We start from the raw sequence: 27,174 nt of genomic DNA, 5'->3' as shown, positions 1-27,174 counted from the left end.
CAGCCTTGCTGTCAGGGCAGAGAAGTGACCCCAGCCCTTGGGGGTGATGTTCAAGGAACACCCACAGAGCTGGGGTCCTTTTTGCTCACCTAGCCCAGATTACCAGCCTACTGTCTCTCACTCTTGGCCTGTTAAACATCCTCTTCTCAACTTCAGCTTTAAACCCAAACCTTCTTCCTTGGGGGTGATGACCTCATAGGTTCCTAGGTCATCGGTACTGGTCACCCAGCTGGGACAGATGGGCTGCCAAGCCCAGAATTTGTTCCTAAACTGGAGAGACATGGACTGGAATTAAGACTGGGGAGCTGGGTACCCAGCCCCTGCTTCCCCTTCAGTTTCCTCCGTTGGCCCCTGCACTCTCCCCATAAGGCCTTAAAGGTTAGCACGGAAAGATCCCCTGCCCTTAACTGCTGACCTGGGCTTCCTGAGAGGCACACTCAGAATCGCAGGTGCTCAACTCAGCTCTGTAAAGGGGTAGGGACGTACGGTTAGCAGACTGCTGGACTGTTTCTGAATCATGTCTTTAGGGTGGTTGGTTTGCTGCCCAAAGACAGCCTACACTCCTTACAACCTAGTACGTCATGTGGTCTCTTAGCGCCTGGGGTGCTGCTGTGGGGCAGCAGTTCTAGTACTTACCTCATTTCAGAACTTACTGGTGTGGGGAGGTGGGAGGCAGTGCGGGCCATAACGTAGGGTACAGAGTTCTTGATAAGACTAACTTTCCAGAAGTTCCACTGCCCGGCCTGGCAGCATTTCTTCTTCCCAGTCCAGAGCCTCCTCAGGAAATGTGAGAGTGGCACTTGGAGGTGGCCACTCCCGAACCAAATGCTGGGAGAAAACGCCCAAGTACACGGGCAGGACACAGACACTGGGCAGCACAGAGGCTCTGAGAGGTGTTACGCTGCTTTTCAGTTTGGGGTTGAGGAGGGAAGGCTTTGACCAAAAAGCCCTTTGTTAAAGACCTCAAGGGGATAAAAACAAAAACAAAACAGAGTTGTGTTGTTCCTTGCATGTTTCAAAAGGAAATAGGACACACTCCACGCTGTTAGTGTGACAGGCCAGAGAGGCAGCCAGGGAGAGCCTTCTGCATTCCACACGCAGCATCTGCAACCACTCAGGTGCCCAGACCAGAGCGCCTGGGCAGAGGGTGTGGGTGATCACGGGCAGTCCACGACGGGGCTGGGCCAGCGCTGGTGCTAAGCGGTAAGACTGGAGGTCTGGCTGTGTGTCACCTCCCAGCCCAAAGAGGCCCCAGGTTCTGGTTTCAGGGGACTCTTCACCAAAGCCAGATACTATATCTCCCCACCCTGAGCCCATTCCAATATCCTAAGCTTTCAGCTAAAAGAAATAGCCACAGAAAACCATTTTTGTTTCCTTAAGAAAATAAATATTTCCAAGAGGTTATGCAAAAGTACAGGGGCTGGACAGGGGCAGGAAGTGGGGCCAACACTTTCAGCGAGCTTCATGGCTCCGTCCTCCAGAGAGTACCAGCTAGGGCATCCAGGCCCTAATCAAGCCCAGATGTCAGATGCTCTTGACTCCTCTTCCCCATCCTAGGGCTGCAGGAGTTGCCCCTTTCTTGGAGATGATGCAGTGTACCCCCATGTTGGCTGTGAGCCCTGGCCAGCCCCACTGCCTTGGGGTGGTGGGGCCTGGAGGCTCTGGTCAAATCAGGCATAAATTCCTGTTTCTATTTCACCACCAGGGAAGAAACAGAGAGTCAAGTTTAGGAAATGCCCAGTTAAGATACTCAGTCACTGGACAGCTGTATCCTCAGAACCAGCTTTTCTTCAATAAGAGCGAGGCCAAGCACTGGCCCACTGCTGCAGGAGAGGCAAACAGACTCCTGCCTCTCAGCGCCGCCGGAAAGCTCGGGATATTCTCCAGGCGTTGGGTTCCTCGTAGCGGTTGTACAAGGGTTCAAGGCGCTGCTGCTTCTTCTGCTTGCTTAGCTTGGTTGGGTCAGAGACCTTGAAGAAGGCTGGAGCAAACTCCACAAGCCACCGGGGGTCGATGGTGGTGACCTCACGCATGTACTCCTTCGTGGTCAGCACCAGCTCGTGGTACACCACCCTGAGCGGGGACAGAGACAGGGCTCAAGCCTCCGCTACAGGCCCTGTTCCACGGTCACCCTAGTCCCTGGGCGCCTCAGTGGAGCTTGCATTTTATCCTCTTACCTCTCCTGCCTGACCCATGGAGACTGCAGGCTCTGTTTATGACAGCCACAGCCCAATACTGAGGAGCCCGCACACCTCTCAGCACAAGAAAGCTGCCGGTTCCAACGAGTTAACTGACGTGGAGCCAATCACACCCCTTCTCTGGACCTCGGTTTCCTGCTCTGTGACATGAGAGGGTGGTTTTCCAGGCTGTCTCCACAGACCTCTAGGGCCCTGAAGAGGACCTTGGCGGCTGCCACAAGGGGATGGGGGAAGCCAAGCTGCCAAGACTCTACATCTCCAACCCTCTTCTGCCACGGGGGCACAGTGGTTTCGAAACGGTTTTATGTTAGGGTGGGTAAGATTCCTTTTTTTTTTTTTTTAATGCTGCTTGAAAAAAGAATTTTTAACCGCCTCACTAGATGACCTCTAAGATCCTTTCCAGCTCTTATCCCTATGACTTTCTCTCAAAAGGGCCTGATATTTTGTCTAATTCATGCTTCTGCTGCTCTAGAAATATAAGCAATGTTAGAAGAGGAAGTGCTGGGGGTGAGGGGTGGGTGAAGACAAAGACACAAAGGACCAGGAGATTAACAAGTTCTCTCTGCCCGAAACGGCCTCCAGACCTGGGCCTGCTCACCTACCATTCGGGCTGTCTGTTAAAGAGAGCACTGGAAGGATGGATGTAGACCACCTGCTGGTCAATCAGCGTCCGGTAACCCTCCTGCGGGTCTTTCTTGGCAGCGTTCCGGAAGAATCCACTGCAGATGGCCTTCTGCACTCGAACTGTGGACTTACCACAAGAGACCACATCCAGCTTGTGTCTATCAGGAGAATAAATCATGAAAGGACAAAGATGTGAGACTACTCTGCTTTCAGAAGTTCCATCAACAACCCCTTCCTGGGATCCCCAGAGTAGGCACCAGGGCCCTCCGTCCAGCCCTAAGTGTACTACGAGGGCAGCTCTACACAGTGGGCTAGATGGACGGATGCCGTAAGAGCCAGATGCTTTGCTTAAGTTATAATTCAACCCTACTGATAATGCTGCAGATGCTTGTAAACAAAGAGCATTTTCAACAACTAACAAATCATCCTCCGCTTAGGAACTTTCTGAAATGATTCTCAGCCGCATCCTTACTGGGGGAGGAACACAACAAAGATGGAAAAGCCAGAGAAAACGAGGTACGTGAGGAGTAGGAGTACAGGTGCTGACAGCTTCACGGGTACACAGAGACCATCTGACATGCATTCAAGGAGGTACAACTCAAACATGAGAAGTCCCCAGACGTTACCTGTCCATTATGCCTAACATCTGCTTGCGAATGTCCTGGGCCCGGCGCAGAGAACGAGCCTGAATAAAGTTCTCATAGCACCACGGGTTGGAGAACTTATTGTTCTTCCAGGAGTTGTACACGGCCAGCAGGGTGAGGTGGTCCCCTTCAGTCTGGTGGAACTTGGCCTTCTTCTGATCTGCAAGGGCTTGTTTATCCTGCAAGCAGTGGGGAGAGGATGACTTTCCTCTAGTTCAGCGACTAACTGAACATCCAGCAGTTCCAGGGAGCCCTACATGGCCCCGTCAAGTGTCCACATTAAGCACTGCAGTGGCAATAGGCTGATTTCACCCTACTTCACCTGACCCCTATCGGAACCCCTACCTTGGGCCTGTAGAAGACGTTCTGCACTGACAGCATGGACACAATGGTCAGCATTTCCTCACTGCAGCCCAGATGCACAGACATGATCAGCATTTTGCACAGCATCGGCTCCAGAGGGAACTCTGCCATCTAGAGGGAGAAGAAGAAACAACAATTGCCTCCCTGTGGAAGAGCCATCTGGAGTCACCACCTGAGACACTGGTCAGAGTGGGTAACAGACCACAGGAGGTTTACCCAGGCACGGTGATGTGGGATGTCTGGCTCTATCAGAAGAATGTTTTCTTTTATTTCCCAAATACACCTCAACAAAATGGATGTGACCAAGAATATAACTACTGTTGGGGTAGGTAGGAATTTTGCAGACATCTTTTCAAATTAAGGCTAGACTCACTCATGTATCATGAAGTAAAACTGACTACATAGAATTCTTTTTCCTGTGAAGAAATAGTTTTAAGTGATAGTGGAAAATCCAGGTTAAAAACAAGTATTTAGAATTCTACTCAAAGCTCATCCAGGGACTTGATTTTTTAACACAAAACAAAGAGTATGGAAGGCTAGCCAGGGAATCTTTCCCAAAGCACCGAAGTTAGGTCTGTTTCCTACCCTGCGGCCCAGGCGAGTAAGCAGGCCCTCGTCATCCAGAGCCCCCAGTGTGTAGAGCTGCTCCATGGCTGTGATCAAGGTTTCCATTGGTGGAGCATCCATGAAGTCAAAGGACAGCAGATCATTGATGCCCATGGCCTAGAACACAAGGGAAGAAAAGTGTGTGCTGGGAGGGTCAGCCTCACCGGTGTTAACACAGAGGAAGACTACCTGTCACGTTCTCTCTTATTTCTTCAATTGCAAATAGGAACCCACCAGCAAGATTAGCAGTAACCTCCAGGGCTGGCCACACAAAAGTCAAGACTGTTAGAAAGCATATACTTTCTCAGGAAACTTGAAAAAACACTCCCTCAGAATAACAGTACACACAGCTCAACAACAAAAAGACAACAATTAACAAATGGCAGAGAACAGACATTTCTCTAGAGAAGATATAAAAATGGCCAATAAACACATGAAAAGATGTTCAACATAACTAGTAATTATGGGAATGCAAATCAAAACCACAGTGAGATATCATTCCATACCCCCTAGGATGGCAATAATTAAAAACAAAAACAAAAACCAGAAAATAACAAGTGCTGGCAAGATACAGAGAAATAGGAAACCTCATACACTGCTGGTAGGAATGTAAAATGAGGCAGCCACTGTGGAAAACAATTTGGTGATTCACCAATAAATTAAACATAGAATTATCAAATGACCCAGCAACTCTACTTCTAGATATATACCCAAAGGAACTGAAAGCAGGGACTCAAACAGACACTTGTACATTAATGTTCATAGCAGCATCATTCACGATGGCTAAAAAGTAAAAACCACCCAAATGTCCATCAGCAGATGAATGGATAAACAAAAAATACATCAAATCATATATATATATATAAACATATGTATATATACACACACACACACAGTGGAATATTATTCACACTTAAAAAGGAATGAAATTCGAACACATGTCACAACATGATGAACCTTGAAAACATTATGCTAAATAAGATAAGCCAGATCAAAAGGACAAATATTGTATGATTCCATTTATATGAAGCACCTAGAATAGGCAGTTTCATAGAGACAACATAGAGTGGTCACCAGGGGCAGGAGATGGGGGAGAAGGAACAGTTCAGTTTAATGGGTACAGAGTTTCTATTTGGGTTGATGAAGAAGTTCTGGAAATGGATGGTGGTGATGGCTGCACAGCATTGTGAATGTACTTAATGCCACTGTATGTTTTTAAAAGGTCACAATGGTCATGTGTATTTTATCATAATTAAAAAAAAAAAAAGAAAGAAAGAAAATAACCAGCTTGTCCTGCCTCTCACATACAGAATTTCCACCATGCATCCAGGAAGTGTCTTGTACCATTAGGTGGCAGGGATATAAAGATGACTAAGATATGGCCCTTGCTCTCAGAGTACACAATGGTGACACACATGGATACAAAACCAGGACAGTGCAATTGCATGCCTGGCATCTGATACATTTGTTAGCTAATCTGATGAACGAAAGAAACAAATGAACGATGCACTATCCAAGTGTGTATAAAGGGTAATGTGGTAGGACCTAAGCTTTCTGTTTCTTTCCCATAAAGTGATAGTGACCATAAACACAGCAGGTGTTCAACAAATGCTTACTGTGTGAGTAAGAACTACAAGGAATTATGTTAGCAATCAGTAAGCACTGTGCCAAGTGCCTCTACCTGCATTATCTCATTTATCCTCACAACAGACTACTAACAGCCCCCCTTTTTGAGAGGAGAATACAGAGCAGAGGGCCGAGCAGATAAATTTGCCAAGGACACACAGCTCAGAGCAGGAGTTTGAGCCACAGATGCCTCTCTGTTCTCACTCCAGAGACTGGAGCAGGTTTTTTCTGAAGCTCTGTTTTAGCATCTCTCACAGGGAATGAATAATAAATTATAGCAGAGCACTCTGCACTAGTCAAGTGCCAGGGCTCCAGGGTAGCATCAGTGTGGGGGGCAGGGAGTGGGGATGCCATCATGTAGGAAATTACTCACACGGCTCCTCCGCCAAAAGAGAATGAAGGTCCTCACTGGGGACCGAGAGAGGAAGAGCGCTGATTCAGAATGAAAACCAAGCCCCCAGGGGGCCAGTATGAAACCTGTACTGACAGTCCCCTTGCAAAGTTTTTGGACTGGGGGTTTTGCTTCTGCTCTAAAAGAACAGAACTGGATCTGAAAGTTAAAGGGTTGAGGAAAACGAGCTTGTCCAGTTTGGCACTGATAGGATTTTTCTAATATCCTGTTAGAAAATGCCCCTAACTAAAATCTGTTATAACCAAATATCCTGCTGGTTATGACGGCAAGAAAAACATGTCACAGCACACATGCCAATTTAGCCCCAGACCCTTGGTGGAGAAGCTGTTATCACAGCTATTCGTGTTCCACTCAAGGGAATGGTTCCATGAAGTTACTAAAGTATTTAACAAGGTTCATAAAACTGACGTTCATTTACTAAGGCCACAGGCTTGGACTGTTCCACTAACCCATTCTAACAAGACAGACAGTGATTTCTACCTTGAGCGAGAGCACTGTGCTTGCTAAGTTGGTCCTCTGGATTTCTGGCACGTTGGTGGTCAGCATTTCATCCCGGTAGGCACGTTCTGTGTACAACCTATAACACTTTCCTGGGCCTGTTCTCCCAGCTCTGCCAGCTCGCTGCTTTGCCTGAGCCTAGAAGGATGGGCAAGTAACGTAAAAGTACGCATCTATTAAACATGGCTTAACAGCTTTACCCAGGAAATCTGTTAAAAAGTACTCAGCAACAGGTAAAATCTGAAATGGAGTTTACTTCACTTACTTTAGAACCATTTCCAAGACTACTAATGCTCTTATCACCTCCAACACTCAGCATGTCAGGAAAGTTTGTTCAAGTGAGGCAAATACAAGCAAGTGAACAGAAGAAACATTGTATAGACCACAGAAATAAACCTTCAAAATAGTGAGGCACAACATAAATGAGAAAGCATAAAACAAAACGACAAAGCCCCAAGCCCACAGTGATGACCAAAAATGTAAGCGAACTAAATAAATATAATGTTAATTATACCAGTGAATGACTTTGCAGCTATTTTAAAAATCAGGTTTGAGATACTCAATGAATAGAAGGAAATGTACACTCACATAAGTGAAAAGGCAATCTGCCAAACAATGGAATATTAATTTTGTAAGAAAAATTTTAAAATCTTAATGCATATATACAAACGGCCAGAAGTAAAAAACTAGAAAAAAATAATCAAAAATGTTAACTGTGGCTAACTGTGATGGTAGGTTTACAGATGAGTTCTATTTTCTTTCTCAAATATCCAATACTGAACATATATTACCTTAAAATGAATGAAATTAAATAGTTAATCAAAAATGCATACTTACTACACTACCAGAATCGCAACCTGAAACAAACATGAAACAAATGGGCAAGAAAAACATCAAAATGATGACAGTCGTGGTAGTAGGAGTAAGTAATTTCCAAAATAATGCAATGTCACTTCTGTGCTTAAAGGAGAGGGGCGTTAATTTTTGCAATTAAAAAAAAAATGTAGTTTAGTCCTAGGTTGCTAGGAAACAGTGAACAGCAAACTGAAGAGGCCCATTTTCTGACAAAACCATCTGTCTTATAAACAGTATCAGGATTTACAAACTCCTATGCTGGCTCCAAACCAACGGATGGAGTCTGAAAGGTCACTACCCACTTAAAGGCAGGCAGCAGTCACACACCGTGGCAGATCTCACAGCATTCTACAGATGTTTCACCAAATCAAGGAGGGCAGATGTAGCTACTTTCTCCATCACTGTGAGTTGCATGAAGAACTGGTACAGAGCACACACTCACTGGTGCCAGACCACCCAGGTTTAAATCCTGGCTCCACCAGCTATGTAACCTTGAGTAAGTCACTTAACCGTTCTCACTCTCAGTCTCATTTGTGAAACGAGAATAATAATGACAAATGCCACAAAGGTTCAACGTGAGAATGTAATGAGTTCAGGTATGTAAAAGTACCTGAGACAGTGCCTGGCACCTAGTAAGTTCCCTGCAAGTGTTACCTATTATTACTTAAGTTTCAAAATGAAAACAGCCTTTTGGTTTTATAGATTATGAAAGTAATACACGCCTTTTATAGAATATTAGGATAATACATAAAAGTATAAGGAAAAAAATCGCTTCACCCATCAGCACAGTAATCAGCAGCACCACTGAGAAATAACCTTGGCTAACATTTTGACTATATGCTTTCAGTCGCAGGCACATTCACGTAACTATGCACAAGTGCACATCATCTATTTTTAAATAAAAACTGGCTTATACTACACATGCTATTTTGTAGTCCACATCTCTCAAATAACATAGCACAGTTATATGCTTATGTCATTAAATATAGATACACACCACCATGTTAATGTCATATGACACTCTATGGCATGAATTTACTATATTTCATTAAACTACTTTCCTTTTGGAGCTCATTTAGAATTTTTCCAGGTTCCCTCTAACATAAACTATGCTTCTGTGAACATCCTTTTCCATTACCTTTAGATATGTGTTCAATCATTTCTAACTTTCAGATATATTTCTAGAGGCAGAACTGTTAAAGAAATAAACTTTTAAATTTTGGATACACTGTGGCCAAACTGCCCTCAAAAGGGATGATCAGGTTTTCATTTTCAAATATGATTTAGGCAGGAAATTATTCCATAATTACCAAAGAAACACATTATCACCTCATGAATTATTACTCTCGCAGATATGTGTGGCTAAGTGCAGTAATTTAAAAAAATATGTTCTTACCACCTAAATTAGATAATCTAAGGTGCTAGGATTCAATTCCTTTTTTTCTTAAGTTCCAGTTTTATGGGGCATTTTAATGTTGAAACACTATTCTAAAGATTAAAAACAACAAAAAATCTCCTTTATCTCAAGAAAGCACTCAGCGTCTTAAAACAGTAAAGTTCAAAACACAAAACCATAATAAATTTCAGAAAGGCCCTAACCAAGATTTTCAGAAAAGCTGTCTGTAGAAGCTGCCAAACCTGAGAAATAGGAGTCACCACAAGCTGGTCGATCCCCGTCTTGGAATTGTAAACTTTCTGCTTCACAAATCCAGGGTCCACCACATAGTAAATACCATCAATAGTCAGTGATGTCTCCGCAATGTTAGTAGCAATCACAACCTACAGGCAAGAGGGACACAGATGGATTGAGCGTGAAATGAGACTTCTGAACTCAGACACCTGTTCAAAGGATTGGCAGATCTCTCCCCCTCTAGATGACTAGATAGCACTTAATCTCAGTTTGGCCTCCAATGGGCGGAAGGGGAGGTGCCTTCATCTAATGGGTTAGGTTGGGGAGTGGGTGGTAACTGAGAGAAGTGGAATAGGAAGAAGCAGCGGCCAATCAAAGCCAATTTCATTTGGTGCAAATGGCTAATATCTCATTTTCTAGATCCAGTGTTGATTACTACAATTTTAATTGTCTAGCACCCTGGAAAAGCAGAGAGTTCCTGGCATCACATGTGCCAGTGCAAAATGAGATTTTCCTTCCCCCACGGGGACATCTGGACTACAAAATGGGCTGTTTGTGTATGTGGAACATGAGGGAGACTTTTTTTTTCTGATCATAAAATGAGCCACGAGGTGGCAGGGGAATTTCACGGTTTGTGTGTATGCAGCAGGATGTGTGATCTAGAAGATTATTGGTCTCAGCTTGGCACTGACACTGTTCTTCCACCCAGAGGTTCAAACAATAAAACACAACTGCTCAGAAAAATCACTGCTAGGAGGCACCAGAACATCTCGCATCATGCCAGCATTATACTGGCCCTGAAAGGCTTCTACTGCCACAGAGCTGCAGAAGCCCTCTTAGAGAAAAGTGCAACCATCAGGAACAAAACAGAACAGGAATCACCATCTTCCCCTGAAACCTGCTCCTCCTCATTTCCCTCTTCAGCACCACCTTCCATCTAGCTGCATAAGCCAGAAACCTGGTAGTTACTCCTGACCACCCACCCCTGCCCTTCCCTCCTCCTCCAGGCACTCACTATGTCTTGACCATTCTAACTCTTTAATATTATTCAAATCCACCTGTCTTCCAGATGGTTACCGGACTTATTATGGTGATCATTTCAGAATGCATGCAAATGTCAAATCACTTTGTAGTGCCCCCTAAAACTAACATAATATTATATGTCAACTACATTTCAATAAAAAACCCCATCTGTCTTCCATTCCTAGGTATACACTCAAGAGAAATGAAAACGTATGTCCACACAAAGACTTGTAAACAAATGTTCATAGCAGCATTATTCATATTAGCTAAAATGTGGAAACAATCCAAATGTCCATTAACTGATAAATGGATAAACAAAATGTGGTATATTCTTTTCTACAAGAGAATATTATTCGACAATAAAAAGAAATGAAGTACTATGTGCTACAACATGGATGAAACTTGAAAACATGCTAAATGAAAGAAGCTAGTCCACAAGGATCACATATTATGATTCCATTTATATGAAATGTCCAGAATCGCTGGATCTGTAGAGACAGAAAGTAGGTTAGTGGCGGGGAAGCGGCGTGGGGGGCAGAGGGATTATAGCTCAGTGGTAGAGCATGTGCTCAGTGTGCACGAGATCCTGTGCCTTTGTTAAAAGAAAAAAAAAGAAAGAAAAAGTACATTAGTGGTTCTGAGGGGCTGAGCAGAGGGGTTAATGGGGGGATGACTGCTAAAGGGTACAGGGTTTCTTCTGGGGGTGATAAAATTGTTCTAAAAACTAACTGTAGTGGTTAATGGTTAATGATTAATGACTGATAATGGTAATTAATGGCTACAGAATTCTGTAAATAGACTAAAGTGTACTGAATTGTATGCTTTAAAGGGACAATTGTATGGTATATAAATTATTTAAAAAAAATTTTTTTAATAGCAGTACTGGGGATTGAACCCAGGACCTCGTGCATGCTAAGCATGTTCTCTATCACTGAGCTATACCCACCCCCTTTTTAAAAAAATTTTTAGGTCAGTTATATCCCAGTAGAGCTATTATTTTTAAATCCATCTGTCTCCTTTCCCACTGTCTCATACATACAATCACACAGTCAATTCCAGCTACTGGAACTACGTAGCTCCCTGAAGTGACCACACTCTCTCACTCCTAGGCTATCACAGGCTCTTCTGCTTACTCAGAGTGCATGTCCTCCCGCCCTTCTTGCCTAGATGACACCCACGTGTTCTTCCGGACGAGCTTAGACCCATACTTCCTGTGAGTAGTTTGGGCTGGGTTACACACTGGGTTGGATGCTTCCCCCACCCGGGAACCCAGCAGCACTTTCACACTACATATTAAAGGCCAGTCTACTGCTGGGTGCCCCACAGCAGACAGAAGCCTGTCCTCAGACTGCAGCCCTGGTGTTCACCCCGAAGTCTGGTAGATACTCAAAAAATATTTGCCACAAGTAGAAAAAGAGGAATAGGAGTCACATGCAAGACCCTCAGTCCTTAACAAACTGAATTGGTTGGACTACTTTCTAAAACATACTAAACAAGACTCACAGACACCTTAAGCAATCTCCATTAGGGCCAGCTGCAGACACCACATGGTTTCAGAGAACAAGGGTCTGTTACCTTTCTGCTGCCAGGTGGAGCTGGGTCAAAGATTCGGGTCTGCATCTCACTGGGAAGAGCAGAGTACACTGGGAGGATAATCAACTCTGGAACATCAGGTCCCAGGGACTTCATTCTTTCATACAGGATCTCACAAGCAGTATCAATCTCTTCCTGACCAGTCAGGAAGACCAGGATATCACCTAAGAGGAGAACAGGAGTATGAATTGACTTTCTAACTGTGTATGTGTTCTAAGCAAAGGCCATAGTACCGTCAACAGATCTAAGAGGGAAAAATGTTCTTTCCCCCTACCTGGTGGTTCTGTTAAATGGATCTGCATGACAGTGATCAAGCTGGCATCCAGATAATCTGTTTCAGGTTCCTTTGTGTACAGTATTTCCACTGGGTATGTTCGACCTGGGATGGTGAAGATGGGAGCTTCATAGAAGTACTGAGAAAACTTCACTGCATCCAAGGTGGCTGAGGTGACAATCAGCTTCATGTCCTGCCGTTTCTGAACTGTCTAAAGAGAAATGCAATGTGCCTTACTGAAAAAAGGACCACTCAAAAAGGCACAGGAACTCAAATCCAATTCTCAGAACTCAGTTCCCAACAGGTAAAAGAAGGGTCGCCAAAAAGCACCTGGTTACCTTTTTCAACAACCCAAAGAGCACGTCGGTGTGAATCGTTCTTTCATGGGCCTCGTCCAACATGATGATCGCATACTGAGTGAGGTCGGGATCAATCAGGCACTCTCGGAGCAGCATCCCGTCTGTCATGTACTTGATGACTGTCTCGGGGCTAGTGCAGTCCTCAAAGCGAATGGTGTACCCCACCTAAAGCAGAACAGAAGCCGAAAACCTTAAGACACAAACCTCTCCTTGCAATCTCCAGGCAAGATTTTGGCCCAGACTATCACCCATAATCTTAATAGATCAAATTTGACAAAGATGTACAGGGATTTCCTCAGAGTAAAATCTGCCTTGGACTTGATCCTGAACAGACCAATAATGACAATGAGAACCTTCTCTCCCTCAGTGGAAACCTGAAGAGATCTGGGCCTTTACACTTTCTTCAGACATTTCCAGAAGAGCTTCACCACCCACTTACCTCTTGGCCTAAACAACAACCAAACTCTTCAGACACTCTCTTGGCCACCGACATGGCTGCTACTCTCCTGGGCTGGGTACATCCAATCTTGCCCCTGGAAGTGTAGCCTGCCTCTGCCAGGTACTGAGTGATCTGCGTTGTCTTCCCAGATCCTGTCTCTCCAATGACAATCAGGATCTGATTGTCATGGACAGCCTGAAAGCAACCGAAGAGAAATACGGTCATTAAAATTTGCCACGCATCACTCGGGAGTGAAATAACTGACTATGTTCTAACACTAAAAGAGAAGGGGGACACAACAGTACACATATGTAAGATGACAATCGGGGTTCAAGTTATTTTTAATCATGCATAGAAAAAATATTAACGGTGATTTTCTATGGGCAATGCTCTTTCGATTTTAACTGTATGTATAACAAATTAAAAACTTTAGAATTCATGAGTATTCTTTTTCTGACTGACTCAGATTAAGTTTTTTATTTTTAACTTACTGGTTTTCTTAAATTCATAAAAACACAAGATGACTTTAAAAGCACAACTATCACCCAGATAGCCCTGATATTTTATATACGCATATATATGTTTTTTCAAGTATGACATGCACGTGATTAAAAAATTCAGTAGTAAATAAAAGATACAGTGTTCTTTTCTACTGCCACTCCTAAATCTCCTGTACTTTACCCTCCAGAGTCATCTGATTTCTACACTGTTTATAACAGCAAAGGACTGCCATCAACCATCAACATACATGTCTATTAACACACAGAGCACATCCACATAACAGAGCATTAGAAAAAAGAAAAAGAAATAGGTACCAATGCTGAGCTATATCACTGAAGCAAGATGCAGAATGGTGTATATAATATGCTGCCATCTAGAAACACACACAGCACATGTGAAACACATAATGTCACTGTGTGTACATATATACTTGTACTTGCTTGTATATGTACATCATTGAAAGAATCTGCTGAAAACTAGTAAACTCAGTTACCTCAGAAAGGTTCAGTGGTCTTAAATCAGATCTCCAGAAAATGGAATCTGAAGCAGACTTGCCTCAATGGGAAGTCAAGCACCTCTACTTTTTTTAATTGACCAGAGCTGTTAGTCTGTGCAACACAATACTCTGCCCACTTGTACCTGCTCTAAGGATCCCCAGTTCAGATTTATTTTCCCATAGGAAAAAAAATGAGTAGACTAATATATATATTTTTAAGTACTTGGAGATGTCCTGGTTTTTTTTCCTATCCCCTATGGAAAAGCCACTTCAAATGTGCTAATTTAAATTACAACATGTCATCCTCCTTTTAGAAAAGACCCCAAGTCCCCACCAGTACGTCATGAAGGGCGTCTCACCTGGACCAGCTGCTCCTTCAGTTTGTAGATGGGCAGGCTCTCTCTCTGCTCAATGATTGACATCTGGGTCTTTTTTCCATAAGAAGCTTTGTTGCCCCCAAAGGCATGCTTCTTCCACTCGGGAATGTCATTGGGCATCATCCCAATACCCCTCATGTTGGCAGCAATCTGCCTGCCTTCCGCTGCAAAGGGAAACAGGGGGCTTAATTACCATCCTCAAACCACCTCACTGCCCCCTCCCCAACACTCAACAAATCACATTTCTCCAGCACATCACTCCTCTCTGCTACCTCCTTGTTTAAGCCACCATCTTTCTCCTCTGAACTATTATAAAAGCCTCCTAATTCATCCCGTGTCTACTCTTGCCCCATCCAATCCATTCTGCAAGACCCAAAAATAATCCTTCAGAAATGCAACTCTCATCTCGCCACTCCCCTGAGCAGAACTCTGCAGCACTTTCCAGTGAACCTTAGAACTGAGCCCCGATTCCTAATTCCAGCTACAAAATCCTGGCAGCCAGACCTCACTCTGTCACTCAGTTCTTTCTATTCCAGCCACACAAGTCTTCTTTCCCATCTCACAGCCTCAGCACAAGCTCAGCCTGGAATATAGTCCCCCACTCCCGTTGCCATTCCTTTTGACAGACTAAGTCCTCTTTATCTTTCAGGTCTCATCCTTCCCAGGGAAGTGAGCCACCATAGCCAACTACACTTCCTGTACGTCTTCATATAGCACTGGTCATGATTTAGTTAATTCATTATTTGGTAATTATTTGATTAATATCCATCTTCCCCACTAAACTATAAGCTTCCTAAGAGCAGGGATCATGTCTGTTTTCTTTACATCTAAATCCCCAATTACCCAACACAAGTAATAAGTACTTGTGCTAAAGGTATCCAACAGTTAATATTTACTACACAAAGAATTATATGAAAAGAGAAGTTGCAAAGTATTATCTTTAGAATGAAAATTTTAAAGTTATCCAGAAGAAAACTCAACCAGTCTAATGATGTGACCACAGTTACCAAAACATTTAAAAAACAAAACAAACAAAAAACATGCTCTAACTGAAGGGAAAAACCAAATCACCAAAGCCAAGGCTAAACCTTTGGTCTGTACTGGTACTGCCCTCTCCCTGTGTATATGAAGGCTCAGATTTTTTTTGGTCGGGGGGGAGTCCACCCCACAACCCTTCCAAGAGTCCTACCATCAGGCAGAGGATCAACCCAATGTTTATTGAGTCCCATGGGAATAGAATCCATCTCGGCTTCCCGCTGGGCCTGCTTGAGCTCCCTCCTTTCTTTGGCCAAGGCACTCTGCATCATCGCTGCTTGAGAGAGGGAGCCATCTGGGTTCTAGTGCAACAGAGGACAAAGCAACATCAGAATGTGATCTCAACAGGCATTAAATATCCGGGAAATAAAATGCAGATGTTAAGCCACTCGAATCTAAAAAATGAGACCCTCCTGGAAGAAAGTTCATATCAACATACCAGACTAAGAAATGGATAAACAGTAGCACGTTCAGAGAAAATGAACAAGGACAATGATCAATCACTGAAGGAACTGGGGATCTTTGGCCTGAAGATGAGAACCACTTCCAAGAGAGAGGACATATGAGAAAAAGATGAGGATAAGAATTCTTCTGTACAGTCCCAAGAACTAAAATTAAGACCAATGTAGATCCCTCAGTAAGACATATTCAGCTCTGCCTAAAGAAGAATGAACTACTGATGAGATCGCTCTGAAGACAGAATGGGTCTCTTTAAGAACTGATGAATTCTGTCACCAACAATGTCAAGCAGACATGAGAAGCCCATGTGGGAGCAACACTATAGAAGGACACATGGGTGGATTATAAGCATCAACTGGGCTAGGAGATTTTCAAACCTTTCCAAAACTAAAATTTTATCATAACTTTGCCATAAATTCTCCTCACAGCTATGCTCTCCACAACACCGAGTGCTACACTTTCCATCCGGGGCCCCAGTGGTCAAGTGAACCCTTCAAAATTGCCTTTGAGTCTGCAAGGTAATGATTTAAGTGGTAAGGCCTGGGCCGTGATGGTAGCAAGCACTCATATTCATCGCTGCTTCCTCCCAAAATACACTAAAATGAGAGCAAAAGAATTAAAAAGGCAAAAGCAACAAAGCCAAGTCAATCTCCCTCTAAAACAAAAATATTCTAGACCCTGACCAACAGTCAATACTCCCTCCTGTGGTGAGTTGAGTAAACAGCTCCAAAAAACTGAACTGTTACTTTAGGAAAAGAAGTTCACTTGACATGTCCAGGTTAGAGTCCCAGCGTTTCTCACCTTAACGATTTTGATAGGGCTCATGTCCATGCTCTGCTTGGTGTGCCCTCTCAGGAACGGAGGCTCTTCCTCAACCAGCTCGATCTCAAGGTCCTCATCTAAACAAGTAGCCAAAAACAAAAGAGAGGAATGATCTATCGCTTTATCAAAACAATTACTCTCCACAGGCATCAAGGATCTTTGTCAAATATAGCTCCCAAGGTCAAAACTCTAATACAGGTGACTGTTTCCCCCACCCCTCAGCCATCTCTAGGGCATTGTGCTCCAGCCCAAGAACTGAGCTGAGCTTCTTTCAAAATAAGTTAAGCCTCTGGAAAAATGCTGTCTGATGTTCTAAATGGTACTAAGGCATTTGCCATCCGATTTCATATGGAGTAACATTGGGGGGGGGGGTTGGATAGGTTTTTGATTTTGTTTTTTAATGGAGGTACTGAGGATTGAACCCAGGACCTTGTGCATGCTAGGCACATGCTCTACCACTGAGCTATACCCTCCTCCCCATATGGAATAACTCTTGACCCACAACAGGCTGTGAAAAAAAAAATTAAGTTGGACAGCTAGACAATACCAAATGTTGACAAGGATGTGGAGCAAGAGGAACTCACTTACACTTACCAGAGATGTGTAAATTGGTACAAAAGCTTTAGAAAACAATGTGGCAAAGTTGAACAAGCACATTTCCTACTACCCAGCAATTCTCCTCTTGTATATTTAGGGAAAAAAAGATTGTCTTGCACATGTGCACTAAGGGACAAATAGGGAAATTTCATTATAGTACTATATGTAAAAGTAAACAAAAACTCAGAAATCAGCCCATATGCCCATCAAAAGCAAAATCGATAAATTATGGTACATTTATATACAGAAACACTCTCCAGCAGTGAAAACTAACATAATGTAACTATAAAAATCAACATAAATAAGTATCAAAAGAATGGTAGTGAATCAAAAAAAAGAGAAGTTCAAAAACAGACAAGCTAAATAATACAATGTTTAGGGACAGATACACAGTAGATGGTAAAACACTTAAGAAAAACAGGAAAATAATTAACACATACTTTAGGATGGTGGTTACCCAGAAGAGGATGGAGGAAGATCTAGTCAGAGCATGGAACCTAAGGGCTTCAGAGGTGCTGGTAACGTTCTACTTAACTGGGTGGTAGCTATGCGGGTGTTCATTTGTTATTGTTACATAAGCTATATGCACTTTATTAGAGAATTTATTTCACAATTTTTAAAAATTGTCATTGGGCTGAGTTAAAAATTGTTTCCAGGGCAACTCAGAAGTAATATAAGTGGATTCAGAGTTTACAGAACAATTACTAAGACTATGAGACCAAAGTCACTCCCCAAAATACAATGATAACTTTTTAGATCCTAAAAACTGATTATAAGCAGTAAGTGTAACAACACATAAACATTTATCAGAAAAATGAGTTTTCGCTTCCATCATTAATAGACCCTTGTTCTTTGAGAGATGAAAGAGACCCAAGAAGCAAATGAGTTTAACCACTGAGTTAAACTACAAACAAACCCCATCCAATGGCTCAACTTGCCAGCTGTCATCTGGATCCACTATCCTGCTCCAGCTAAATGGCTAGTTACCTTCTTCATCATCCACTTTAGGAAGAATGCCAGTCTCTTCATCGAAGTCTGGAAACTCTTCTTTGGAGAGGACATTTGCAGCAATCATCTAGCCAAAGGACAGAAGAAAGCTTTGTCACCTGCTGGGATCAAAACTCTTCCTTTGTAAGAGAGTTAGGACAGAGGTTTCATGTAGGAAACCACTTTTTCCTCCTCTGACCCATGACTGCAGGGCTTCAAACATCATTATATCCCATCCCTACGACAACATGGCGCCCAAAAGCATGGCTCAAGGGTCTCATGCCCAGAAGTGTTATCTGCTTCTTCCCTTGATTCCACAGCACTCCGCACATTCCTTATCATGTAATAATGTAAACTTTCAAAGATATTTGTTTCAATCTGTCCCCTCCACTGGACTTTGAGTTCCTCAAGTGTAGGAACCATGACAGATTCATCTCTGTAGCATCTGCACAATGGCCTGGCACACTGGGGTTTTGCTGTTCACTGACAAATGATGAAAACAAGAACGAACGTTTACACAGCACTTAACCACACGGAGGCACTAACTTAAGAGCTTCACTTCTATCAACTCATTTAATCCCCACAATGCCACCACTGGCCTGTTTTACAGAGGAGGCAGCTGAGGCACAAAGAGGTAGCAGAAGCTGGCTCAGGGTCACACAGCTGCTAAGAGGCCAGAAGTCACCGCAGGCCATCGTGCTCCAGGGCCTGCACTCCTAACCACCATGCTACATGCTGAACGACTATGTGGCCATAAAAGCAACTGGCCCAACCTGCTTGATCTCCCACTTCTCGGGGTCAGAGATGCGGGTAAGGCGCTTGCGTTCCAGTGAGTCATCCTCTACTTCCGGGGCACTGACGAGGGAGAGGTGGGTGGGTCTGTCCGGATTCCTCATAGAGGTCTCCTCGTTGGTCTCCCCGACAAGATTCCGTCGTCGATTTGGGTTTAGATCTTCACCAGTCTCTTGGTCCACATCCTAAGGCACAAAAACAAGGGAGACAGCCCACTTGCTGCCCTCTCATGTGTCCTTGGCCATCCGATGTGGAAACCAGCTGGATATCTCACCTACCTTCATGCTCAGACTGGTCTTGGTCCCAGTGAAGGACAGCACTTTGACCTTGACCCTCTGGCCTTTGCTCACCACATCAGCCACATTGGCCACACGGCCTTCCCGTCGGAGCTCAGAGATGTGCACCAGGCCTTCCCACCGCTTCCTAAGGGAGAGTCAGAAACATCTGGAACGTGCCTAAAATACCTTTTCTTCAACCATGTTCCACCCTTGTTGGAACTGAATAAAAGGAAAAGGTCTTAAACTCAACAGGAAAGTTTCAGGAAGCTGGTCAAACGATAAAATAGTATTATCACCTCTAAAAGAAAAGACATTGGGGTAGAGGACAACAAATTCTCATCTGTCTCAACAAGGAAAAGGGCAGATCTCCCAAAGGCAGAGGAGGAATAAATGGCTCTATGACATTTCAAATAAAAAGTCAATTTCCAACAACCTGATATGGCTGATTTGACTTAAGTGTCATTAATTACAATAACTTTATAGAAAGTAAAAATCCCCAGTGAAAAAAGAAATTCTGCTCTTCATTGGTATGGAAGAAGAGCACCAGCCATTACCTGAGTCCCTCCAGCTGCACAAAGCATCCAAACTGCATGATGCTGGTAACTTTCCCGTTGTAAATGTCCCCGATGGCGGGCTCTTCCGGGGGAGGGCGGTCCACATGCTTATCCCGCCATCTGTCCAGATTCCTCTCCCCATACTTGTCTCGGTCCTTCCGGTCTCTGGGGGGACTCTGACTTCTGCTCCTGGACATGTACCTGGACTTGCCCTTCCTCTCCCGGGTCCGGGAACGTGACCGAGAGCGGGACCGGTGTCTACGCTTGTGATCTCTAGCGCGCTCGCGCTCTCGCTCACGCTCTCGGCTCCGGCTCCGCTTCTTCTTCTTTGTCTTGTCCCTAACAAATCAACAAATGCCTGTTTGAAAAAGTAACCAGCCCAGTTTCATCTTTGCCTCCCCAAGCACCCAGCACAGTGCCATGCATGTGGTCGGTACCCACTAAATGCTAAACTGATTTAGAGTTTCAATAACTATGACATCCCTGCAGGCCAATAATGGAGGAGGCCACAAACACACTCAGCTTCTTTCAACCCAGATTTCTATCTTTTGAACATCTTAGCATTTGATGCATAAATATTCTTTATCTAATGAAAACAGATTCAACCATATGGTACAAGGCCAGTCTAGATTCTGTAAACTTGCTCAGAATTCAACTATCACCACATCCTAAACTTCCAAAAGACAGGACACTAAGGACAAACCGGTGCTCAACGTCTCTGTGCTTCTCCTGGCCTGCTGCGCTGGGCATTAAGGCCTCTAGTTCTTTCAGGACATCCACGGCGACTTTCACATCATCCTCGTCCAGCATGGTCTACAGGGGCAGAAGCCAGCAAAGTTAGGAGGAGAGGAGACAACAAAAGTCACTCAAGAATCTGTACTTCAGGTACATCTACAAATCTGACAGCTCCTACATTACTGACTACTTACATGAAGAAGGCAGAAGGGGACAGAGATTTGAGATAGAGGAAGAAAGAATGAGCAAAGGCTCTTAGAACTCATTTCTACACTTCACAAATTTCCTCTGTCCTTAATACAAGCCCATGGAAGTCAATTAGACATCACTCCTCCCATGAAACCATGCAAGTAATGATTATAAACAGAAAACAGACATCAAAAATCTTAAAAAGCAACTCTCCCTTTACACTCCCTTCCCTCTTTCATCCGTAGTTCTTTTCTTTATTTCATCTATAGTTCTTATCACTGTCAGCTATAACATACACTTACTTAGTCATGTATTGCCTGTCCCCTCCTCACTAGAGGAGTTTACATGTTTACTTCCTGCCCCTGCCCAAATACTAGGATGTAATCTCCAAAAAGGCAGACACTCTAGTCTGTTTTGTTCACTACTGTACCGTGGTAGTTAGAACAATACGTGGCACATAGTAGGTACTCCATAAATACTCACTAAAATGAAATTTAAAAATCAAAACACTTCAAAAATAAGACCTCTGATATGCAATAGAGGGAGAAAAATCTAATTTTGCACATCAGGCATCTGTTCCAGATCCTTAAATTATTTCATACCTATTTCATACCCCTAATCACTGCTTCCCACAATTCCAAACTTATTTCCCTCAAATATCATTCTCTGAACCCTTTAACACTATTCCATACATAGCATATGCTCAAGGAGTGACCAAACACTTTCACTTTGACAAATATGCTACAGTGAAGACAAACTTAAAATTGGTAACTAACGAAACAAAGAAAAAGAATGAGGAGGGGGGATCACGCGGCTACAGCAGATGTTCTCAGGACGGCATCAGTACCCGGACGGAAGGGTTGTCTGGTTGGCAAAGGACTGGGAAGAGTTCCTTCAGCTTTTCTTTTTCAGTTTTGGGTTTAACAACTGGATCTTGTTTCATTAAAGAGCGTGAGGTATAAAAATAAAAAAGAGAGAAAGAGATTTAATATTCTTAATGGTTAATAAAAGACCTTCAACACTAGATTTACATCAAACTAAAAACAGAACGTTTTTCTACATATTACTCATATACATGACTACAAACGTAATTCAAATTTCTAAAAAAAAAAAATCTAAACCCTGATTATGAAACGCTCATCAAAGTATCAAGGCATGTGGTTGGGGGATGTGCATCAGTAGTCTTTTGATTGGTTATGTTTTATAATTTTAATTTTGTTTTAAGTCAATTTGAAAAAATTTTACTAGAACATTTACTTGCTCAGCAGCTGCTGCAAGGGAAAGAAACGCAATTTACAGGATGCTCATAATCTAAACCATTCTGGAGACGAAGCTCAGTTAGAGGCTCTGCTCACCTTTGCTAGTGGAAGGCTTTGCTGGAGGCCGCATGGTTTGTATGAGACGCAGCAAGTTACTAATGAGAGAATCCTTTGAAAAGAAGGAGAACAAAAATCATTAACTTCTGGATCAGAGCTTAAAAACATTAAGAAAAGGGGTGTCCTTTAGAAAAGGGTGGTTCTGCACCTGAATTGAGCTAACTAGAACAAACAAAGCATAGAATGCCAATCCGATGTGGCATGAACCTAGTAAAGTAGCCGCAGAGAAAGCTTTTTGTGGGGAAAAGTAATTTAGTTCCCTTTAACTATTTTATTTCCCATGGAACTACCTCCTAAACCTAGACGCTTGTTTTGATTCACAGAACAAGAATGTAAACACCCATAAAGACTTAATAACAGAAATCCTGCCCCATTTTCCTAGAAAGGTGTCACAGGAAATTCACTTACACCGCCACTGCTTAGTGGCATGAAAACATCACACACTTAATGGTTTATTTGATTGGTATCAACATTTAAATCCAAAAATGACATTAAAATAAAACAGCGGTCTCCAGATACACATACCGTGAATTCTGCACCATTTTTGACCAGAGAAGCCTTGAAAGTATCAAAGGTGATATTCTTCTCAGCAAGACTGATTACAAATTCAGCTGCAAATGAGAAACGGGATTAAAGTAAGAAAAATGGGAGACTTGAGCAAGAAATTAGTTTCAAGTATGTTAAAAAGAAAATCGGCTAGGCTATTCAGCAGTCATAAAAACTGAAGACCACCAGCCAGTAAGGGTAAAGAAAGAATTCAGACTACCGAGTTTACCCATGTATGTTCTACTTAATTTTTCATAAATGAAGAGAAGGTATCACCACAAAATGGCTCACCAGGCCCTTGAGCGCATCTAAGGGAGGAAGACCTCCTTATCCTAGATCCCTATACTCTCTTCTTATGGAACTACTAGCTGTGCACACTGCCATAGAGATTCTCGGGTAACCACGTCCAAGAGCATGAGCCCATGCGAGTACGCGCATGTGCACACACACACACGCAACAGGACGCTTTCAACAGTTTCCGACACAGACATAGAAAACAAACTTATGGTTACGGGGTGGGGAAGTGGGTGGGAAGGGATAAATTGGGAGTTCGAGATCTGCAGATACTAACTACTATAAATAAAATAGGTAAACAACAAGATTATACTGTATAGCACAGGGAACTATATTCAATATCTTGTAGTCACTTATAGTTAAAAAGAATATGAAAACAAATATATGTATGTTCCTATATGACTAAAGTTATCGTGCTGTACACCAGATATTGACACAACATTGTAAACTGACTACACTTTAATGAAAATATATTAAGACAAAACAAAACAAAAGTTTCTGAAAGGACACATCTGATCTATACATGACAGCCAGGCAGCTGCTGGATAGTACAATTTCCAAGTTGGTGAGTCACTCGCCCCGTCACCCCCAGATTTTTCTCTACAAACCTGCCTAGTTCTTGACATTTCTAATATTAGGAATATTTATTAAGAGACTTTCAGGAGAAAAGTGCATTTTATGATAGGCTGAGACAACAAGCCTCACACTGTAAGGTCCTATAAGAAAATTTTAATGATTTCATTTGGATTTTAATCCTAACAAATAATAACAACATGGAGGATCTGGGTAACTAACTTATAAACTTATATACCATTTCCATGCTGAAATTTGGCTTTACCTTTTTTATGACATTAAGTGAAAGCCAGATGCCATCAAGCTTTTTAAAATAACAAGTTAATAACAAAAATGCCAATGGTTAAGACTTTTCGAACATCTACTACATGCCAGGCACTATGCTAAGTGCTTCACATGGGCTATCCTCCTAGTGCTCACAACAACTCTCAGAAGCAGGTACCATTATGGTCCCTGTTTTACAGATGAGGAGGCTGAGGGTTTGAGATGCTGACCCAACCAGTAATAATAGGTAGAACCAGGACTGGAACCCAGAAATCTGACTTCAGAGCCCAGATTCTTTAGAGGAATGCAGAGAGAACTAGTCACATGGTGCTAGTCGTACAATGCTCAAAAGAGCCAATCCTAAAGCAGGCAGCAGCATGTTCACGCTGCAGCCGTCATTAACAAGGATTTTTAAATTTTCAGAATTATATGAGGGCATCATTAAATTCATCGAACTATCAAAAATCGGTCAAAATCAAAAGAATCAAGTCAGCAAATAAAACACAAAAGAAGTAAATATATACCTTTTTGTTATTAAAACCAACTCTGGCAACTTAGTTTCAACAAAACAATACTGTCTATCTATCATGCTTTTCAAATGTTAGTATTTTTAATGTTACTGGTTTTGAAATTCTGTGTTTAACAGTGTGATATTGTGATTTATCAGAAGAAATATATATTTAGTCTTCATCCCCAGCATGGAGCTCCTAAAACCCTTGGAATTTCCTAAGAGCAGAGAGTAAGTTTTTTATGTTCCTGAGACAACTTTAGGAAAGCCCCTAGGTAACTAGAGGATGAGTGCTGGTTGCCAGGGAAACCAGCCAGAACACTGGGAACTTTCAGCCCCACTCTGACCTGGGGGAGGGGAGAGGAGTTGGAGACAGTTCAGTCATTCATGGCCAATTATTTAACCAACTGGGCCTACCTAATGAGGCCTCGATAAACACCCAAAAGGACAGGGTTTGGAGAGCTTTCTGACTGGTAAACACATGGAGATTTGGAGAGAGTGGGGACCTCAAGAAAGCATGGAAGCGCCTCTCTCCTTGCCACACACCTTCCATTCAGCTGTTCCTGAGTTTTATCCTTGTATAATAAACCAGTTAGTAAAATGTTTCTCTGAGTTCTGTGAGCTGCTCTAGTAAATTAATCAAACCCAAGGAGTGGGTGGTTGGAACGTCCAATCTGTAGCCGGTGACAACCTGGACTTGGAATTGGCTTGTGAAGTCGGGGGCGGGGTAGTTTTGGTCTTCACAACTTTGTTTCCCCTAAAAGGGGCCAAGGCATTAGTACACCGTAGTTTAAAAGAGAGAAACAACGTAAGCTCACTGACCAAAGGAATCTATCCTGTTCTCTACTGTACTCCTAATCCCCTAGCACAATAAACATTTGCTGAATGAACATATTACCCAGATAGATAGCAAGTTGACAACAATATCACCTCATTATCATGTAAAAGAGACTGAGGAAAATGACACAGGAGAGGCACACTTTGATGATAGGCAACAGAAAAATGAGCTAAAATACACAGGGCATCTTCCCAGGGGCTATATGGTCACACCGTGAAGAACACAGTGTCGTTCCCATTTCATAGATGAGAAAAACAACTTCAGAGAAACTAAGTATCCTACCAAAGGTCACACATCTAACCTCCCTGACTCCTCTTTGTTATGTGTCCCTTCCGTTCCATCTCTCCAATTGATGACTTCACTTGATCTTCATTTAGGAAAAAAAAAGTCAAATTGGAACCCTCTCCCTCATCTTCCTACCACCAATCATGAAATCCACCTGCATCTACAACCACATTCTGGCCTCCTTCCTGTTAAAATGAACGAAGCATCCCTCCACTCACGCTCTCGACCCCATCCATCCCTTTACCTTCATAAGGACCCACCCCACCTGCCTGTGGCCTTAGCTGTAGGACCCTAGTCTTTTCCATTTCCTAGGTGTGGGTTCTCTTCGTGTACAGTTTGTCCCAAAACATCTAATAACTGGTGTTTGAGAGACAGTATTAAACATGAATGGTTAAGAGCACAGTTAAAGGAATGGACTACAAAATACTTGAATTCCAGACCAGGCTCACTGACATCTGATATGTGATCCTGAGCCTTGTTTTCTTAATTTAGAAACAGATAACACTATCTCACAGGATAGGATGAAGACCAAATACGACAAAGTAAGTAAAACACTGAACATATCTGGCATGTAGTGAGAACCCAGTGTCTGCCATTAACATTAACATCCTTCCTCCTCCTCCTCCTCCTCCTCCTCCTCCTCCTCCTCCTCCTCCTCCTCCTCCTCCTCCTCCTCCTCCTCCTCCCCCCCCCTCCTCCTCCTCAAGTGGCTGCTGTTGCTGTTAACGCTGTTTAATTATCTGGGGCTGGAAGAAAACAAAAGAAGCAGGCGGCGCTGGCCGCTTGAGGTCTCACTGACAGCTCTAGGAAATGGTTCCCAACAGGTCGGCCTGGAGGGTTCTCTAGAGTAGGCCACGGCCGCAGGTTCCCTGGCCCAAGTAGCTGTGACAGAGAGACAGGTTCACACCGACCCGCACATTCGGCCCATCAATCCCCTTCTCCTTCCACTTCCCTCCACCCCAAAACCGGAGGCCGCAGGGACCTCCCCCGGCTCACCCAGATCCTTGTCGTTGATCCCCAAGTGATTGTCCAGCTCGGTGCAAACCTTCGACACTAAAGATAGATACTCGAGTTTGGCGAGTTCTTCCGCGGGGCCCAGCTCTGCCCCGGTTACGGCTCCCGCCATGGCCACAACCACCGCCATGGCTACGGCTTCCCCCGGCCCCTTCACGGCGGGCCTTCGGAGCTAGTTCTTCCCCGCTCCAGTTTCCACTTCCGGGTCGGCGCACATCTCTTTTGTTTACGGTAAAGTGAACCCTCCGGGAACTTCTCTTGTCGTAACCGGATAGACCATAGAGATCAGACAGGAAGTGCTTAGGGAAGGGACGGCTGAGTGGGTTACTCTGCACGCCGGCAGGCGCCCTCTAGAGGCCAGCGAGCTTCTTGGCCCGCTCTCAGGCCCAGAAACTTTCACTCTCCGCGCCCTCCCGCCCTAGGTCGGCAGAGGGCGACCGTGGCTTGCGCGAGGGGCGCCGGGCGAGGTCACGACCTCCCCCTAGTCCCTCCTCTTGCTGCGCCTGCGCT

General features: G+C 43.5%; 1 protein-coding gene across 1 annotated transcript; it reads right to left on the bottom strand.

Moving 5' to 3' along the window:
* Positions 1-1,364: 1,364 nt before the first annotated feature.
* DHX8 (DEAH-box helicase 8) lies at positions 1,365-26,878 on the bottom strand. Its single transcript, XM_010994121.3, has 23 exons — positions 26,647-26,878; positions 22,868-22,953; positions 22,322-22,394; positions 21,814-21,899; positions 20,746-20,855; positions 20,043-20,381; positions 19,489-19,633; positions 19,192-19,395; positions 18,419-18,506; positions 16,814-16,911; positions 15,708-15,855; positions 14,501-14,682; positions 13,145-13,339; positions 12,685-12,870; positions 12,347-12,557; positions 12,055-12,236; positions 9,465-9,605; positions 6,954-7,109; positions 4,415-4,552; positions 3,812-3,940; positions 3,449-3,645; positions 2,801-2,980; positions 1,365-2,073 (listed from the first exon to the last, which is right to left on the bottom strand). The coding sequence occupies exons 1-23, from the start codon at positions 26,792-26,794 to the stop codon at positions 1,854-1,856; spliced, it is 3,642 nt and encodes a 1,213-aa protein (XP_010992423.2). The 5' UTR covers positions 26,795-26,878; the 3' UTR covers positions 1,365-1,853.
* Positions 26,879-27,174: the final 296 nt, after the last annotated feature.

The sequence above is a fragment of the Camelus dromedarius genome, chromosome 16, assembly GCF_036321535.1.
Source record: "Camelus dromedarius isolate mCamDro1 chromosome 16, mCamDro1.pat, whole genome shotgun sequence".
Classification (NCBI taxonomy): domain Eukaryota; kingdom Metazoa; phylum Chordata; class Mammalia; order Artiodactyla; family Camelidae; genus Camelus; species Camelus dromedarius.
The sequence above is the reverse complement of the archived record's forward strand: the minus strand, read 5'-3'. Positions and strand labels throughout refer to the sequence as shown.

Bases quoted from the DNA above. Each gene is read 5' to 3' on its own strand.
- DHX8 (XM_010994121.3), bottom strand. From the start codon at position 26,794: ATGGCGGTGGTTGTGGCCATGGCGGGAGCCGTAACCGGGGCAGAGCTG. The intron at 18,507-19,191 runs GTTGGGCCAGTT...TCCTTTGGCTAG, and splicing joins AGAAGTGGGAGATCAAGCAG to ATGATTGCTGCAAATGTCCT. The intron at 12,558-12,684 runs GTAACCAGGTGC...ATTTCTCTTTAG, and splicing joins TCTTTGGGTTGTTGAAAAAG to ACAGTTCAGAAACGGCAGGA.